This window comes from Chiloscyllium punctatum, chromosome 25 (assembly GCF_047496795.1).
Source record: "Chiloscyllium punctatum isolate Juve2018m chromosome 25, sChiPun1.3, whole genome shotgun sequence".
Taxonomy (NCBI): domain Eukaryota; kingdom Metazoa; phylum Chordata; class Chondrichthyes; order Orectolobiformes; family Hemiscylliidae; genus Chiloscyllium; species Chiloscyllium punctatum.
Window position 1 is genome coordinate 46460948 of NC_092763.1, and position 18229 is coordinate 46479176.

General features: G+C 40.6%; 1 protein-coding gene across 1 annotated transcript in view; it reads left to right on the forward strand.

Moving 5' to 3' along the window:
- med12 (mediator complex subunit 12) overlaps positions 1 to 18229 on the forward strand; it is a 184903-nt gene that overhangs the window by 130294 nt on the left and 36380 nt on the right. Inside the window, exons 30-32 of the mRNA XM_072595208.1 lie at positions 8376 to 8537; positions 9357 to 9468; positions 17944 to 18033. Of these exons, the coding sequence (XP_072451309.1) occupies positions 8376 to 8537; positions 9357 to 9468; positions 17944 to 18033 (364 nt within the window). The remainder of the gene's footprint in view (positions 1 to 8375; positions 8538 to 9356; positions 9469 to 17943; positions 18034 to 18229) is intronic.

Consider the following 18229-nt stretch of genomic DNA (forward strand, 5'->3'; position numbering starts at 1 on the left):
GTATATGAATAGGAACGCTGTTAGAGGGGTATGGGCCAAGTGCTGGCAAATAGGACTAGATTAGTTTAGGATATCTGGTTGGCATAGACAAGTCAGACCAAAGGGTCTGTTTCTGTGCTGCATTGAGTTTTTTGAAGAAGTAACAAAGAGGATTGATGAGGGCAGAGCGGTAGATGTGATCTATATGGACTTCAGTAAGGCATTCGACAAGGCTCCCCATGGGAGACTGGTTAGCAAGGTTAGATCTAACGGAATACAGGCAGAACTTGCTATTTGGATACAGAACTGGCTCAAAGGTAGAAGGCAGAGGGTGGTGGTGGAGGGTTGTTTTTCAGACTGCAGGCCTGTGACCAGTGGAGTGCCACAAGGATCGGTGCTGGGTCCTCTACTTTTTGTCATTTACATAAATGATGTGGATGTGAGCATAAGAGGTACAGTTAGTAAGTTTGCAGATGACGCCAAAACTGGAGGTGTAGTGGACAGCGAAGAGGGTTACCTCAGATTACAACAGGATCTTGACCAGATGGACCAATGGGCTGAGAAGTGGCAGATGGAGTTTAATTCAGATAAATGCAAGGTGCTGCAGTTTGGGAAAGCAAATCTTAGCAGGACTTATGCACTTAATGGTAAGGTCCAAGGGAGTGTTGCTCAGCAAAGAGAGCAACAGGTTGGAGTGCAGGTTCACAGTTCCTTGAAAGTGGAGTCACAGGTAGATAGGGTAGTGAATGCGGTGTTTGGTATGCTTTCCTTTATTGGTCAGAGTATTGAGTACAGGAGTTGGGAGGTCATGATTTGGCTGTACAGGACATTGGTTAGGCCACTGTTGGAATATTGCATGCAATTCTGGTCTCCTTCCTATTGGAAAGATGTTGTGAAACTTGAAAGGGTTCAGAAAAGATTTACAAGGGTGTCGCCAGGTTTGGAGGACTTGAGCTGTAGGGACAGGCTAAATAGGCTGGAGCTGTTTTCTCTGGAGTGTCAGAGGCTGAGGGGTGATCTTATAGACGTTTTACAAAATTATGATGGGCATGGATAGGGTAAATAGGCAAAGTCTTTTCCCTGGGGTCGGGAAGTCCAGAACTAGAGGGCATGGGTTTAGGGTGAGCGGGGGAAAGATATAAAAGAGACCTAAGGGGAAACCTTTTCATGCAGAGGGTGGTACGTGTATGGAATGAGCTGCCAGAGGAAGTGGTGGAGGCTGGTACAATTGCAACATTTAAGAGACATTTGGATGAGTATATGAATAGGAAGGGTTTGGAGGGATATGGGCCGGGTGCTGGCAGGTGGGACTAGATTGGGTTGGGAAATCTGGTCGGCATGGACAGGTTGGACCAAAGGGTCTGTTTCCATGCTGTATATATCTCTGACACTATGTTTATATTGTTCTCCACTCTGAAGACTGATGTAAAGCATTGTTTTAAATTGCTTGCCACTTCCCTTTTTCCAGTGTTTACTCCCAGGTTGCACCATCCAAAAGTATAGCACTTACTTTAGCTACTCTTTCTTTTGCTATAGTTACAGAAGCCCTTGATATTTAATTTTATACTTGCCAATTTACTGCTAATCAATTTTCTATCTTTGTTTTAGTCATCTACTGATGCTTCCATTTTTAAAAAAATTCCAATCCTCTGGCCACTTTGTATGCCTTGGTCCTTGATTGGATACTCTGTGATTGCCTGGTTAACCATTGGTGTTCATCTTTCTCATCAGATCCTTCTTTCTGATCTCAGTAAAGTTTTTCCAAGTGTTATGAAATATTTGCTAATGTCTGCCACTGCTGTCTTGCTGGTTATTTCCTTTGTCTATCTTCCCCAGCCTGCTTCAGACAACTCTTTCGTCACACCTCTGAATTTGTTCTTATTTTTAAGTTGAGGATGCTAGTTTGAGAAAAAGTTGCTTTCTTTCAAACTGAATTTGAAATTCTACCAAGTTGTAATCACTACCCTCAGACATTCCTTCACCATGTGATGTGTTACGTCCTACCCCACTACACATCCAGGAACAGGCTATTTTAAATCTATTAATATGTTGCGCAATGCATGACTCTGAAAAGTTATCCCTGATGCACTTTACAAATTTGGTATTTTGTTACCCTTGTCCATCTGGTTTGTTTAGTTAATATGCAAATTAAAATTACTCATGATAGTTACATATTTTCACTATTTCCCAATTTGCACTACGTCCTACAGTGACACAACTCTTTGGGGACTTATGGATGGCTCTCTCCTTTGACTTCTTTGCTTTGCTGTTCCTTATTTGTATGATTCAAAATCATGATCTGTTGCACCTATATCACTACTCACCACAGCACAAATACAGTCATTTACTAGCCAAGCCATTCAACCTTCTTTCCCTTTTTAGTCTATTCTTCCAGAATGTTAATCCCCTTGAATAATGAGTCCCGGTTTTGGTTACTTTGTTTTTAATTCATTCCTGGGACTGGCCAGCAATTATTGCCTGTCCCCAGTTGCCATTGAGAAGGTGGTGCTAAGCTATCTTTTGAAGTGCTACAATCCATGTACTGTAGGTGCATGCCCACATTTTCAACAATATCTCAATCACAACTGTCGAGTCCTATTGATTGATTGATTTTCTAACTGTATTGTCAAGTCATCTACCTTGTTGAAACTACTGTATGCACTCAGATAAAACAGTTAAGTGTTTGACTGTTTAACCACTATTACTTATTCTGGTTTTAATTTTTGTCTCTTTTCTCCCCTTACACTCAGATTATCACTTGTCTCTTCACTACTGCTGTTTGGTTTCTTTTTGATTTTTATACTTTCCTTCAATTGAACACCTTCCTCTGCATATCTTCCTTCCCTGACTCCCAGCTTTCTTCTTCCCTAGCACTGGTGCCGGTGCTGCATGAATTGGAACCCATTTCTCCCACATAATCCTTTGAGCCACACATATATCTCTCTAATCTTAGTTACTCTATACCAATTTGCACATGCTTAGGTAGTAATCTGGAAGTTTGTGGTTCTGCTTTTTAATTCATTGTTAAGATACTCATAATCTCTCAGCAGATCTTCTTTCCTATTCCTGCCCATATTGTTGGTACCTCCCTGGACCACAATAGCTGGATCCTTCTTCTCTTTCTTCAAATTCCTCTCCAGCCCAGAAGAGAACCTTGGTACTGGTGCCTAGACCTTGGTACTAGGCAACACAGGCTCTGGACTTTGTCTTTGCTTCAGAAAACAGTACCTATTCCCTTAAGTCCAGAGAGGAGCTTAACGGCTTTGCTGCGTAAATTTGTCCCACACAGCATTTCTCCCCATTGTAATTAATACTGGATATTAGTTTTTAGAAGACCTTTTGATCATTTGGCAGCTCACATTTTGAAATTTTCTGGATTTTTTTTGAGTGCGTCAAGTTTGGTGATTCAAAGCAGGGCCTTCAATACTAATTGTCTTGAAGGTTGCACTTGGGTCTTCCCTCACATGAGTACAACACTACAGACCATCAACCAGATGTGCATATACTTTACTCCAATTATGATACTCAGTTTTTCAGTTTGAATAAGGTATTTATATTCATATCATGCTGATGATTAATTGTACCTGAAATGAGTTACAAACATCATCCATTTTTAAATCGTATTGCAAATGTTTATACAGTCAGATGCTGCTTTTTCTAGTCTTTTTCTTATAAAAGGTTGTGTTTGTTTAACTTCATGAGAAGAGACTAAGGAAATGGTAAAATTTGTGTATTCTCTTATTACCTGCTTTGGTATAGCATGTTAAACCAAAGCTGTGCCAGCCAGTTCAGATACTATTCCAAATATGGAAGATCTTTTGATTTCCTAGCCAGCGTTACTATCTTCACCGATATTACTTTTTAAAAATCTTATGCCAGCACTTGGCCATTATTTCAAGCGCCTTGCTGTACATGAATTACATGCTGCATTTGGCTATTAAGCAATGACTTCAGTTTGAAAATAATTCCTGGGTTGTGAAGTAAATTTGCAATTTGCAGGAATGTATTTGGGTATATAAGTGGAAGTTCTTTTCCTGCATACATGATCTTAGCCATAAGACAATAATAGTAATCAAGATGCAGGTCATTCTCCTATAACGCATGTTTTGTAAATGCGATTTGGCTGTAATGCGATTGGTGATTTGATGAACGATTTTTAAAAAAATGTGAACTCCCGTTGGCTATTGCACAAATTAAAGCAAGCTGCATCACTGGACAAGTCTGAATGCTAACAAGTCTGGGCGATCGTGAGAAAAGGAACTTGAGATGGAGCAGCTTCTAAGTCTGTGGATAGAAGATCAATCACAAAAGCAATCTAGGACCACCTTTCTCACCATAAAACTGAAAGCCTTATCAATTTATGAAGACCTAAGGAAAAAAGCTGAAATTCCTCCAGGTGTGCCTGCCTTCAGTGCTAGTAGTGGCTGGTTTGCTGGATTTAAGAACCACTTTGCTTTTCATAGCATAAAGTTATATGGCGAAGCTGCCAGTGCAGACGAGGCACATGCGTTGCCATTTCCTTCTGTGGTGAAAAAATCGTTTGAGGAAGAAAGCTACATCTAAGATCAAAATTTCAATTTGCTTGAGACAGGTTTATACGGGAAGCAAATGCCATCCAGAACCTACATTTCTCAGAATGAAGCACAAGCTCCAGGTTTTAAGGTCGCAAATGATCGTATGACTGTGCTGTTGGCTGCCAATGCAAGTGGAGACTAAAAGCTTATGCCTATGGTGGTGTCCCACTCTGCCAACCCACAAGCCTTGAAAGGTTACCTTAAGTTCACTCTAGGTGTTTAGTTCAAGGCAAGCAAAAAAAGGTTGGATGACAGGACAAATTTGTTCTGACCTTATTGTTGATATTTTCGAGGATGTTTTTAGAAATGATTGCAGGAGAAAAAAATTTGGATTTCAAGATTCTCTTCGTTCTGGACAATGCACTAAGCCATCTTCCCACCATTGGTGAGCTTACTGAAAACATCGCAGTGTTATTTCTACCTCCGCACACAACCTCTCTCATTCAGCCCATGGACTAGGGTGCAATAGCAGCTTTTAAAGTTTATTATTTAAGACACATATTCAGGAAGCTGATTATCTTCATTATCCCCCTCAGTAGTTGCAGTGTTCTTCAAGTTCGGAACAGTTTTAACATTAAGAATGCCAATGGCATCATTGTGGAGGCCTGGGGTGATGTCAGTAAGGACTGCCGACATGCAGTTTGGTAGAAGCTTCTCCCAGATTTACTTCATAATTTTCAAGGTGTTGAACCATCAGAGGAGCTTCCAGCAATCAAAGAACATTGTGTTGCTCTTGCAAAGCAAGTTGGATTTGAAGAAGTGGAAACTGATCTACAACAACCTGTCGCTGTGGGGGAATTTGAAGTTCCAGATGAAGACTATGAATTTCAGGATGCAGCACCATGAGAACTTTCCACTTCTCTTTTCTCTTCTATCCTGAGGGCAATTCAGAAGCAGTTGCAGCTCTTTGAAGACAATAACTACAATGCAGAATGCAGGAGGATACCAATTGGTAGCGTTAAAGTCTTGTCTGACACCCTATGAACAGCTTGTTAATGAAAGAAGAAAGATAGCAAAGCAGCAAAATGTAGATGTAGTTTTTAAACCAGCTCCCAAGAAACAATCTTTGGCTGTGCTATTATTTGTGTTAGGCTAATTATTTTTTGTTTCAATTTTTACTATTTTTGGTGGTCTGCCCCAACCCTGCTTTTCTCATCAGCACCATTATTCTATTGCGTGATTTTCTTTAACACAAGGTTGCATGAGAATGCAAGTATCACGTCTTAAAAGAACAGACTGTAATTTGATGGTCTGTACATCTTCTGTAGTATTTGAGATTAAGCTCAAATTGAAAGCATAGTTGTGTCTCTTTCAGATATTTTATTCCTTCTCCTTTTCTTGATTGTTCAGTCATCCCCTCTAATGAACCAGTCTCTCGCCACTGGCCCTTTGGAATATTAAACTGCAAGTAAGTCTGGACATTTGATGGCCAGAAAATGATTTAGAAAATCAAATATGCTGCAGGTTGCCCTTTATTTATCATACTAATTACATCCTAAAAAATCGAATAAGTTTGTCGAGCAATGATCTCTGTTTGATGAAACTTTAATAATACAATGATTTTCTAATAATCCCTTAATAATTTATTATACTACTTGTATGAAACTGGTGTTCTGCCAATGGGCCTGTTCTTTTTTTCCCCTTCACTATTGAATGGCTGTGTTATATTTCTACCTTCTAGTCTGCTGGGAGTATTCAGGACGTAGAGAGTTTTGAAAAATAAGCAGTATGTCCACTTTCTTTGCAGTTCTTTTACAGCGATAGGCCGACTGGTTCTGGGTATTTGACAGACTTTAATACTTCAAGTTTCTCCAGTACTTTTTCTCTGCAAATATTATTTGATTTGAGTTCCTAATTCTTATTAACAGTTTTTGTTACAATATGTATTAATGAACATCTATTATGTTATGTAATTTGTCTTCTGTTATGATAGACACACAATATTTTAAATGTCTCTGCAGTTTCCTTATTTCCCCAGAATGATTTCTCCTGTCTTTGCTTTTAAGGGACCAATAGTTACTGTAGCTGCTCTCATCCCTTTTATAGACATATCTAATCAACCTGTTGGTTCTGTTACAATATACCTCTGGGGTACGTAGGACACTACAAATGGACCTCAAGAACTCTCCTTGCCTTTTTATTATACTTTTCCAGGTCACAATCTTAATTACATAAGGTTGCCAAACATCAATTATGCCATAATTTTCCCTTCTAGCCATTTAGTTGACCGTGCCAACTGCATCCCCATCTTATCCACACCTTCTACTCCCTACTAAAATTCGGTACACTGCTCTAATGCCTCAATCTCTCTTCAGATTTCTAAATCTTTCTTCACCTGACCCAATCCCATCACCCTCACGAGTAGCTATTCATCACTCTAATTATTTTAAAGAATATTGATCCTGCCCCATGTGAAATGAACTGATCCCAACAGAATAGCTTTCTTCTTTCTCCGTACTGACATCGTTACCTCATGAATCAAAACATTTTCCTTTTCATATCACTCCGAACTTTTAATCCTTTGCATTTAATTCCTTTTCTGATCTACTTGATGCTATGTCAAGTGGTACATGAGTCTGTAATCTAGCGGATTATTACATATTGCTTATAATATGCCTAATGTTCCAAGGTATTCAAAGGAATAATGTTATGGACCAGGCCAGATCTCCCTCAAAACATTTTAAGAAGGTAGTCCAGACCCTAACTTTTCTAGTTGTTTTAAGTAGGTGCAAGTTGGATATTCCAAGAGTGATGCAGTTGGTCAAACCACTCCATTTTAAATAAAACAGAATTTATTTAGAGACTACCAAATAAAACAAAACAAAATAAACAGAATTTAGATTTACAACTAATTGAAAATCCAACCAGCAAGATATCCTCCACAATTTAACAAAGAGCTGTTCCAATTTCCTGCAAAATCCCATAAACACATCCCTTGACAAAAAGGTAAATTCAAACATAGGTTCTTACAGGGGAGAGAGAGATTACAGAGAGGATCAGTCAGGGATCATTGGCTAAAACGTGGAACCTCCTTTTTCTCCCCCCAGCAGCATCTCAGGGTCCCCAGCAAAAACTAAACCAAATAGAAAAATCTCTGAACTGGGAGAACTGGCCACTCCTCTTTCAGTGTACAAGTGTTTTTTTTTAAATCGTAAAAGTCTTTTTTTGCAATTGTTGCCCTAGGCAATATCTATCAGCTATAATCAAAATGGCCCTACCCCAGTCAAGTCAGAACCTCTATCTTTTACAACTCCTTTTGGGGGAAAAAAAAATCAAGAACAACATAACCTTGTTAAAGGAGCATCATCATCACAATAGTATCAGACAAAATTTGCAGAATCATAAAACCAGATATTTAAGTAAAAGTAAAATGGAGCTAATGTTTGAAATCTGAAATAGATGCTGGAAATACTCGGCAGGTCTGGCAGCGTCTGAGGAGAAAGAAACATAACGTTAGTGTTTCAAGCTGGTACACTTGTAAGGCAATCAACATAAATAACTTCTGCATTCTATTGATGGTGCTAGACCTGTTGAGTATTTACTGTATTTCTGCTTTTATTATTTAAGGTGATACTAGGAAAAGTGACCAAGAATTCATTTAAAGAAATTCTAATGATTGTCTTAAAGGAGGAGAGTTTTGTTTTAATTTTGTCTCCAAACTCCTAGGATCTGTTAACTGAACTCTCCTCTTATGGTCTCCAGGTCATGCTACTGAAAGATGGTCTATTGTTGAATTCATTCGAACTCCATGCATCAAGATCATCTAATTATAGGTTATATACATATGTATGCTTGTTGTTTTTATTTTTGTATTATATATAGCTCATCAGAGCGGACGGGTGTTTGGCTGGTGGCGCCATTGATTGCAAAATTGCCAACATCTGTCCAAGGTCATGTACTGAAAGCAGCTGGTGAAGAATTGGAGAAAGGTCAACATCTAGGGTCATCCTCACGGAAAGAACGAGACCGGCAGAAGCAGAAAAGGTAAACATGGATTATTAACGTTTTATTGAGTAGTCAGAACAATGGATATGCTTAGTTTGTTGCTGTCCCCGCTGTCAGCTTTCTACTGTTAACTCATTTAATATTATTTATGCTGTTGTGGCCTCAAGGTGTTTTTATGCTTTAACCAATATCAAATCTACCCAGTGCATTGCAGCACAATACTGGGAAGAATGCCCTGCAGCCTAGTATAAAAGGGCAGATCTCTATTTAACCAGGATCACAACCATCCATTAAAAACATGTCATGATTCTGCAATGCACTTCCTTGTATCTCAGTCAGTGTGATATTAGATTACATTGAAGCTGTTGATTTGAATAATGGTGTCTAAATTGCAACAGAACAGTCCTCATTTCTCTTTTTGGAAATATCATTTTTTGGATTTAGTTGTTGTCAGAAAACCAACATTTATTCCCTATATCCAGAGTTGTTCTTAAGATTTGATGAGCTGCCTGTATGTTATTCTCTGAGCAAATTTTCAATTTTTCCTTCTTCCCTCCCTTTTAGCAACAATGTGGTGTTATGTACTTCACCAAAAACCGAATTATCCATAAATCAATGGTCACGATGGTGCACTGTACTTTCACACATTCAGTGTAATATTAAACCAGTGTCATTCATTTCCATATGTATCTGCATTTAAGGGGTGCCTTCCAAAGTTCAGTTGCATACTTCATATTGGGCCACATTGATTCCATTCAATGCATTGAAACATTCCATGTTATATTAATTTTAATACAAAATGAGTTTGGTCATATTAACATTAATATGTTCTATTTAATCTTTACTTTCTCTGTCCAGTATGTCTCTGCTAAGCCAACAACCGTTTCTTTCTCTGGTTTTGACTTGCCTGAAAGGACAAGATGAGCAAAGAGAGGGTCTTCTCACATCCCTTTACAGTCAAGTCCAACAGGTAATGTAACTCTCATATTATTGTTAAAAGTTAGTGATTTTCACATCAACAGGTTTACGTGTAGCCATCAAACTGGTGTGTTTCAGTTCATTTGCATTGCTGGATCATCAGATAACATCACGAAAACAGGCTAGATTTGTTTGAAGATGATCTGTCCATCCACATGATTTCATTCTTTCAAAATTTAGTTCTACTGGCTTCCCTTTACAGCTTTTTAAATCATTTGAGCAGAATCTTATTTTAGCACCAGCAGCCCTCAGATGTAAACTCAGCACACACTTTGCCCAACCATCCAAAATAATGTCCTTGAACGGGGATAGATTATTTGGCTGAAAAGTAAGTGTCGAGAAGTCATCAGTTTAAAATTAACACTTGGAGAATTAAGATTTCTTTTTTTTTAATTTATTCATTCACAGGATGAGGGCCTCGTTTGCTGGGCCAGCATTTATTGCCCATCCTTAATTGCCAGGAGGGCAGTTAAGAGTCAACCACATTATAATAGGTCTGGAGTCACATGTAGTCTTGACCAGATAAGGATGGTAGTTTCCTTCCGTAAAGGACATTAGTGAACCAGATGGATTTTGCTGACAATTGACAATGGATTCATGGTCATCACTAGACTTTTTATAATTCCAGTTTTCTTTACAGTGGGTATGGAATGTGGAATGTTTTGCCTTAAGAGGTTTGTTGAAACTGAGATTATTTCATTTTTAAAGGAAAGGTGATTAAATCTAAAATGGAAGAAGAGCTGTTGCAAAACAGGATGTAACAAGAGTTCCTTGCTCTATATTCTTATACTCTGGCTAACAAAGGCAAGCATACCAAATGCCTTCTTCACCACTTTATCTACCTGTTCTCACACCTTTATGGACTTGTACAGTAAGGTCCTTTTGTTCCTCAGTAGTCAATCACGACCAATCACTGTGTATATCCTGGCATTAGGCTGGATTTGCAGATAAATGCCCTTCTGGGTCTAAGTTTCCTATAGTCTGTAATTAGTTATTCAAAAATTGTCTGACTATTTGAAGTAATTCACTGAAATTAACTTAGTGATGTTGAAGAAACGACTTTGTGTGAACTTAATGGAATAAAAAGGAATAGAGATAATTTATGTAGCATCTTTCTTGATAGGAGGTTGTCAAAAATATTTTTGCATGCAACCAATGAAGTACTTTCTTACAATACTACAACAACTATACTTCAAAGGTACTTAGTTGGTTGCAAAATGCTTTCATTCATGATCACAAGGTGCAATATAAATGCAAGTGTTTTCTTTCTTTTGAAGTATTGTGACAACTGTAATTAAAGAACCTTATCAGCCATTTAGTGTGCAGCAAGCTGCCAAAATAGTTATGATGTAAATGACCAGATCATCCAGTCTAGTCTGAGGAATGAACATTGGCTAGGCCACTGTAGGAAACTCTCTTGCTCCTCTTTGAATACTGTCATTGTTTTAAAAAAAAACAAAAATAAATTGGATGTGAATGTAGAAGATATAATAAAGTATACAGATGACACAAAAATTGGTGGTGATGTTGAAAGTGAGGAGGATGGTATCAGGCTGCAGTCTGCTGTTGATCAGCTGGTAAAATGGGCAGAGTAATGTCAGATGGAAATTAATGATGTTAAAGATGATGTAATGCATTTTGTGACGTCCAATATAGGAAGGATATCCACAGTGATTGGTCGTGATTGACTACTGAGGAACAAAAGGACCTTACTGTACAAGTCCATAAAGATGTGAGAACAGGTAGATAAAGTGGTGAAGAAGGCATTTGGTATGCTTGCCTTTGTTAGCCAGAGTATAAGAATATAGAGCAAGGAACTCTTGTTACAACCTTATAAAACATTTGGTTAGGGCACGGATGGAATATTATGTGTAGTTTTGGTCACCACTCTATCGGAAGAACGTGAATTCACTGCAGAACGTGTAGAGGAGATTCGTCAGGATGAAAAGACAGTTATGAGAGGATGGAGCTGGGTTTGTTTTCCTTGGAGCAGTGGAGGCTGAAGGAGGGATCTGATTGAAATATATGAAAGTACGAGAGGTATAGACATCATAGATTGTGAATATTTCTTTTCTATGGCAGACATATTTAAGACCAGTGTGAATAGGTTTAAGGTGAAGACTAAGTGCTTTAGAGGAGATCTGAGATTGTTATATCGAACATGCTGCCTGAGAGAGTGGTGGAGGCAGGTACTCATAACATTTAAGACACCAAGGCATTGTAGGCTATCGACTAAATACAGGTAAATGTGATTAGTGTAGTTTGGTATTTGTTGATCGGTATAGACATTGTTGACTTGTTTCTATTGTGATGAAGCTGCTCCTTTAACAAGGTTATGCTGTCCTTGGCCTTTTTTTCCAGGGAGGTCATAAACAACACAGACTCCAAAACATCTGGGGTTGAAGGGTTTTAGAGCCAGTTTGATAATATCTAACAGATACTGACTCAGGCAGAAGGCTTTCAAGTTTTAAAAGAAAAACACTTGTACAATGAAAGTGGAGTGGCCAGTTATGCCAGCTCGGCTTCTGTATGGTTCAGTTTGGTTTTTAACAGTAGTGTGGAAAATGCTGCTGGACGCAAAGAAGCTGGTCCTGCCTGTACTCTCTCTCTGATTTCTATCCTGTAAGAACCTGTGTTTAATTTTTTTTCTTTTGTGCCAAGGGGTGTTTATGGGGATGATTGCAAGTATTTGGAACAGCATCATTAAGTTGGAATGACCTGTTGGGTTTTCAAAGAGGTTAAATTGTTCGGTATTCTGTTTTCTATATTTTTTCTCATTCAGTTTTCTTGTAAATAAGTTCTGTTTCGTTTAAAACTAAATGGGTTGACCAACGGCATTTCTCCTGGAATATCCATTTTACACCTGCTTAAAACAACTAGCAAAGTCTGGGCTGCCTTCTTGAAATGTTTGAGGGATCGGGCCTAGTCTGTAGCACTATGCTGCATGACTTTATGACTAAACTTAGCTTAAATTATGTGCTGAAATCTTGAAGTAGGGCATTCACTCTTTTGACTTAGACTTTGACAACTTGACAACTATGACAACTTGATAACCTTTGAGGAATGAAATAAGGGTTTAAAACATGTTGGTTTTGTCTTTCAAATAGATGCTCTGTCACCTGAGCAATTCTGACTCCACATTAAATAAATCAATTTATAGGAAATTACTTTGAATTGATTTGCACAGTCAGGTGGAAAAGGACTAAAGAACCAAGTATTGTCGAATCATATTGGATTAAACTTGCCTTCTCCCAGTTGTCTGCTGTTTTTAATTTTGGGCATCTTTATTTTTGGAATCTAGTTCAATAGTTACTGACAACCATCAATTACTTTGGTTATTCTGCACAGCTAAGCATCAATAGCGAGCATCAGCAGCTGTTATGCTGCGAAAGATTGGCTAGCTAAATTGTCATTTTTATCAATATAATTTCCAGCTGGTCAACAATGAAGGGTGAAGCATAAGAATTTAAAATGACAGCTGATTTGGTAATAGAGAAAAAAAATCACTTCTGGGTATTAAAATAAAACAATTGGAACAGGTGTAGTTCATGGAGACTTCACGAATATGCTTTGCTATTTAATAAGATCATGGCTGATCTGCTGTCTCAACTACCCCTTTCTGCACTATTCCCAAATCCCTTGATTCAGTTTTTGTCTAAAAATCGATTGACTTCAGTCGTGAATGTATTCCGTGACTAAGCATCCACAAACCTATGGAATACTGAATTCCACAAATGCAGTATTCTTTGAGTGAGTACATTTCTTGTCATAAATTGTCAATCTATTATCCTGGCACTATGATCTCTGAGTCTTCGTGCAGCTGGGGGAAGCAGTCTCTTAGCATCTGCCCTGACTAGGCCTCTTAATATTTTCATGCAAATTAATGAGATCACCTCTCAACTTCTAACTCTTGAAAATATGGGTCCATTGTACTCAATTTCACTTCATAGAACAGCCCAATCATTCCAAGAAACAATCTAATAGAGTCTCACTGCACCTTCTCTAAGGCAAATATATCCTTCCTTCATTAAAGAAGTCAAGCTGCATGCAGTACAGCAGCCATATTCTCACCAAAGACCTTACTATTTGCAGCATGACTTCCTTACTGTTATTCTGTGACATTTGCAAAACAAAAAGCAAATTAGTTCTGCCCCAGTCAGGCACTGAAATCATTTGGAAAAGCTTTTCTATCACTCCAGTTGATATGAGAAGACAGTATAAGGAAATGGTGTAACCTCGAATTTGTTTGATTAGTGGAAGGCATACAGCAGGATTCCTTAAGTGTCAGTACTAGGTATTTAAAAGATCTTGATAACCTAGTCTTGGTGTACAGGACACAATTGTAGACAGATTCAAACATTTGAGGGTACTGATAAACCTTCAAGAGAATGTAGGTCTGCTGATGGAATGGATAGACAAGTGACAAAGTGAAAAATGATCCAGGTAAAAACAATGACTGCAGATGCTGGAAACCAGATTCTGGATTAGTGGTGCTGGAAGAGCACAGCAGTTCAGGCAGCATCCGAGGTGCAGTAAAATCGACGGTCCGGGCAAAAGCCCTTCATCAGGAATACAGGCAGAGTGCCTGAAGAGTGGAGAGATAAGTGAGAGGAGGTGGGGGTGGGGAGAAAGTAGCATAGAGTACAATGGGTGAGTGGGGGAGGGGATGAAGGTGATAGGTCAGGGGAGAGGGTGGAGTAGATAGGTGGAAAAGAAGATAGGCAGGTAGGACAAGTCATGGGGACAGTGCTGAGCTGGAAGTTTGGAACTGGGGTGAGGTGGGGAAAGGGGAAATGAGGAAACTGTTGAAGTTCACATTGATGCCCTGGGGTTGAAGTGCTCTGAGGCGGAAGATGAGGCGTTCTTCCTCCAGGCGTCTGGTGGTGAGGGAGCGGCGGTGAAGGAGGCCCAGGACCTCCATGTCCTTGGCAGAGTGGGAGGGGGAGTTGAAATGTTGGGCCACAGGTCGGTGTGGTTGATTGGTGCGGGTGTCCCAGAGATGTTCCCTAAAGTGACCTGCTAGGAGGCGCCCAGTCTCCCCAATGTAGAGGAGACCGCATCGGGAGCAACGGATACAATAAATGATATTGGTGGATGTGCAGGTAAAACTTTGATGGATGTGGAAGGCTCCTTTAGAGCCTTGGATGGAGGTGAGGGAGGAGGTGTGGGCACAGGTTTTACAGTTCCTGCGGTGGCAGGGGAAAGTGCAAGGATGGGACGGTGGGTTGTAGGGGGGCGTGGACCTGACCAGGTAGTCAAGGAAGGGAACGGTCTTTGCAGAAGGCGGAAAGGGGTGGGGGGGGGGGAAATATATCTCTGGTGGTGGGGTCTGTTTGGAGGTGACGGAAATGTCAGCAGATGATTTGGTTTATGCGAAGGTTGGTAGGGTCGAGCGTGAGCACCAGGGGCGTTCTTTCCTTGTTACGGTTGGAGGGGTGGGGTCTGAGGGCGGAGATGCGGGATGTGGACGAGATGTGTTGGAGGGCATCTTTAACCACGTGGGAAGGGAAATTGCAGTCTCTAAAGAAGGAGGCCATCTGGTGTGTCCTATGGTGGAACTGGTCCTCCTGGGAGCAGATACGACAGAGGCGGAGGAATTGGGAATACGGGATGGCATTTTTGCAAGAGGTAGGGTGGGAAGAGGTGTAATCCAGGTAGCTGTGGGAGTCGGTGGGTTTGTAAAAAATGTTGGTGCCAAGTCAGTCGTCATTAATGGAGATGGAGAGGTCCGGGAAGGGGAAGGAAGTGTCAGAGATGGTCAAGGTGGAATGTTTTGGTGAAGTTGATGAATTGCTCAACCTCTTCGTGGGAGCATGAGGTGGTGCCAATGCGGTCATCAATGTAGCGGAGGAAGAGGTGGGGAGTGGTGCCGGTGTAATTACGGAAAATCGACTATTCTACGTAGCCAACAAAGAGACAGGCATAGCTGGGGCCCATACGTGTGCCCACGACTACCCATTAGGCCTGGAGGAAGTGGGAGGATTCGAAGGAGAAATTGTTAAGGGTTAGGACCAGTTCAGCCAAATGAATGAGAGTGTCGGTGGAAGGGTACTGTTGGGGACGTCGGGAGAGGAAGAAACTGAGGGCTTGGAGGCCCTGGTCATGGCGGATGGAGGTTAGAAGGATTGGATATCCATGGTGAATTTGAGGCATCGGGGGCCGGGGAAACAGAAGTCTTGGAGGAGGTGGAGGGCGTGGGTGGTGTCTCGAACGTATGTGGGGAGTTCCTGGACTAGGGGGGAATAGGACAGTTGTCGAGGTAGGTAGAAATGAGTTCAGTGGGGCAGGAACATGCTGAGACAATGGGTCGGGCAGGAGCATGCTGAGACAATGGGTCGGCCAGAATGTTCAGGCTTGTGGATCTTGGGAAGGAGGTAGAACCGGGCAGTGCGGGGTTCCTGGACTATGAGGTTGGAAGTTGTGGGTGGGAGATCTCCTGAGGTGATGAGGTTCTGCATGGTCTGGGAGATGATGGTTTGGTGATGGGGTGTGGGGTCATGGTCGAGGGGGCAGTAAGAAGAATTGTCCTTGAGTTGGCGTTTGGCTTCACCAGTGTAGAGGTCAGTGCGCCAGACTACCACTGCGCCTCCTTTATCTGCTGGCTTGATGGTGAGGTCGGGATTGGAGCCGAGGGATTGGAGGGCAGCGCGTTGCGAGGGTGAGAGGTTGGAGTGGGGGAGGGAGGTAGACAGGTTGAGGCGGTTAATGTACCGGCGGCAGTTGGAGATGAAGAGGTCGAGGGCGGGTAATAGGCCAGTGCAGGGTGTCCAGGTGGATGCAGTGTGTTGGAGGTGGGCGAAGGGGTCCTTGGAAGGTGGGCTGGACTCCTGATTGTGAAAATAAGCTTGGAGGTGGAGGCGACGGAAGAATTGTTCGACGTCACGGCGTGTATTAAATTCATTGATGCGTGGGCGGAGGGGGATGAAGATGAGTCCTTTGCTGAGGACTGATCGTTTGTCCTCAGTGAGGGGGAGGTCTGGAGGGATGGTGATAACTTGGCAGGGCTGGGAGTTGGGATCTGGTATGGGTGTGGAGCTGGGAGTGGAGGCGGGGCCGGTTACTGGAGTGGGTGTGGAGGTGGGGGGGATGGGGGTGGAGTCATGAGCAGGGATGGTGTTCCACTCAGGGTTCTGGGGGCAGGGATGGTGACAGTGGGATCTGTGCGGGCGTGTCAGCAGAATGCAGGTGAGTGGCGTTGAAAAATGATCCAGTTGGAACAAAGAGAGGCAATAAAAGGTATAATTGGTTAAGAGGACAAGGTAAAGTTCCAATGGAGTTGAGGAGCAGAGAGATCCAGAGGTGCATATGCACAAATTGTTGAGTGTGGCAAGGCAAGAAGAGAAAGATAGGATCCTAGGTTTTATAAATAGAGAGGGGCAGAACAAAAGTTACATGAATGGTTCTGGGAATGAGGGACTTAAGTTACTGGGATGCATTGAAGAACCTGAATTTGTTCTCCTTAATATAAAACTGCATATTAAAGCTGTTAGTGTTAAATGGTATCGCATAAAAGCAGATTTTATAAATAAAAACAAGCATCTTACAATTATGTCATTTTGGGCAACAAAGGTCTCTATGCACAAATGCTTTGTACTAAAGTGTAATATCTGTCTGAAGCCTGTTGTGCTTCAAAAATCTTGTATCCTGTCAGCTGTTCTCAAGGAACAGAACTTCAATATAAACATAAAGCAACAGCTGTTTCCAATGCTGGATGTAACAACTTCAGAATTTTATTTTGTTCTACCACTTCAAGGAATTTGTCTCCTGTTTTGTTGATTATCAGATCCTGAAAACATTCTCTTTAATGGAAATGTTAATGAGCTCCAACTGCATCTACTGCCTCAACCAAGTGCCATTTTAATGCATGAGTCTATAGTGAGTAAGTGTAGAATGGAATACAGCTAAGTCAAGTTTTGACTTCATCCAGTATCCAAACAAATGCACTTTCCAACAGGATCAAGAGTCGAAACCTTGTGTACTTAACCAGGCTTTTTAAAAACCAAAATGGGGATAGTGAGCTCAAATATCTCGATTATCCTAACATATGAGTTTACTGAAATAAAGAATAGGATTTTGAATTTCACATTTTACTGATTTGAGTAAGTGCACGAATGCAGTATATTCTAGACTTCAGTTGGATTTGAAATGTGATTCCTTTCAAACCTTGAAGAATTATGTGAAATTTAGTGCCGAAGGCATTTCCAATATTGTACTGTGAAAAGCCCTACAAGGATTAAAGGTAATATGAAGGGTTCAAAGAATTTAGCTTAATTTCTTGTATAAAAGCTGTATTTGAATTCTCAAATACCTTTACCTGTTTTTGAAAACTTTATTGATATCTAAATAGCTGAGTTTCTTATGAAATAACCGTATCATTCTGACAGAAGATCAATTTGTGGAAAGAATGGTGCTAACTAACTGATCACCAGCAGATAAATTCAATAATCATATTGTTTTCTCTTCTCAGATTGTAACAAATTGGCGTGAAGATCAGTACCAGGATGACTGCAAAGCCAAACAGATGATGCATGAAGCTCTGAAACTCCGCTTAAATCTTGTAAGGCTTGTTTAAAGAGAAATTATTTTTAAGTACTTTGCCTTACAGCCAGAGTGGTCTCTCTCTAACCTTTGTTGTTCATTCATTTTCTTTCTGGTTTACATTTGGGCATTGCTTCATTTCATTTACATTCCCTGCCTTTCTGTTTTGTTTTTCTTAAACTTATTACGCACTAATTATGTCACTTTGATCGGGA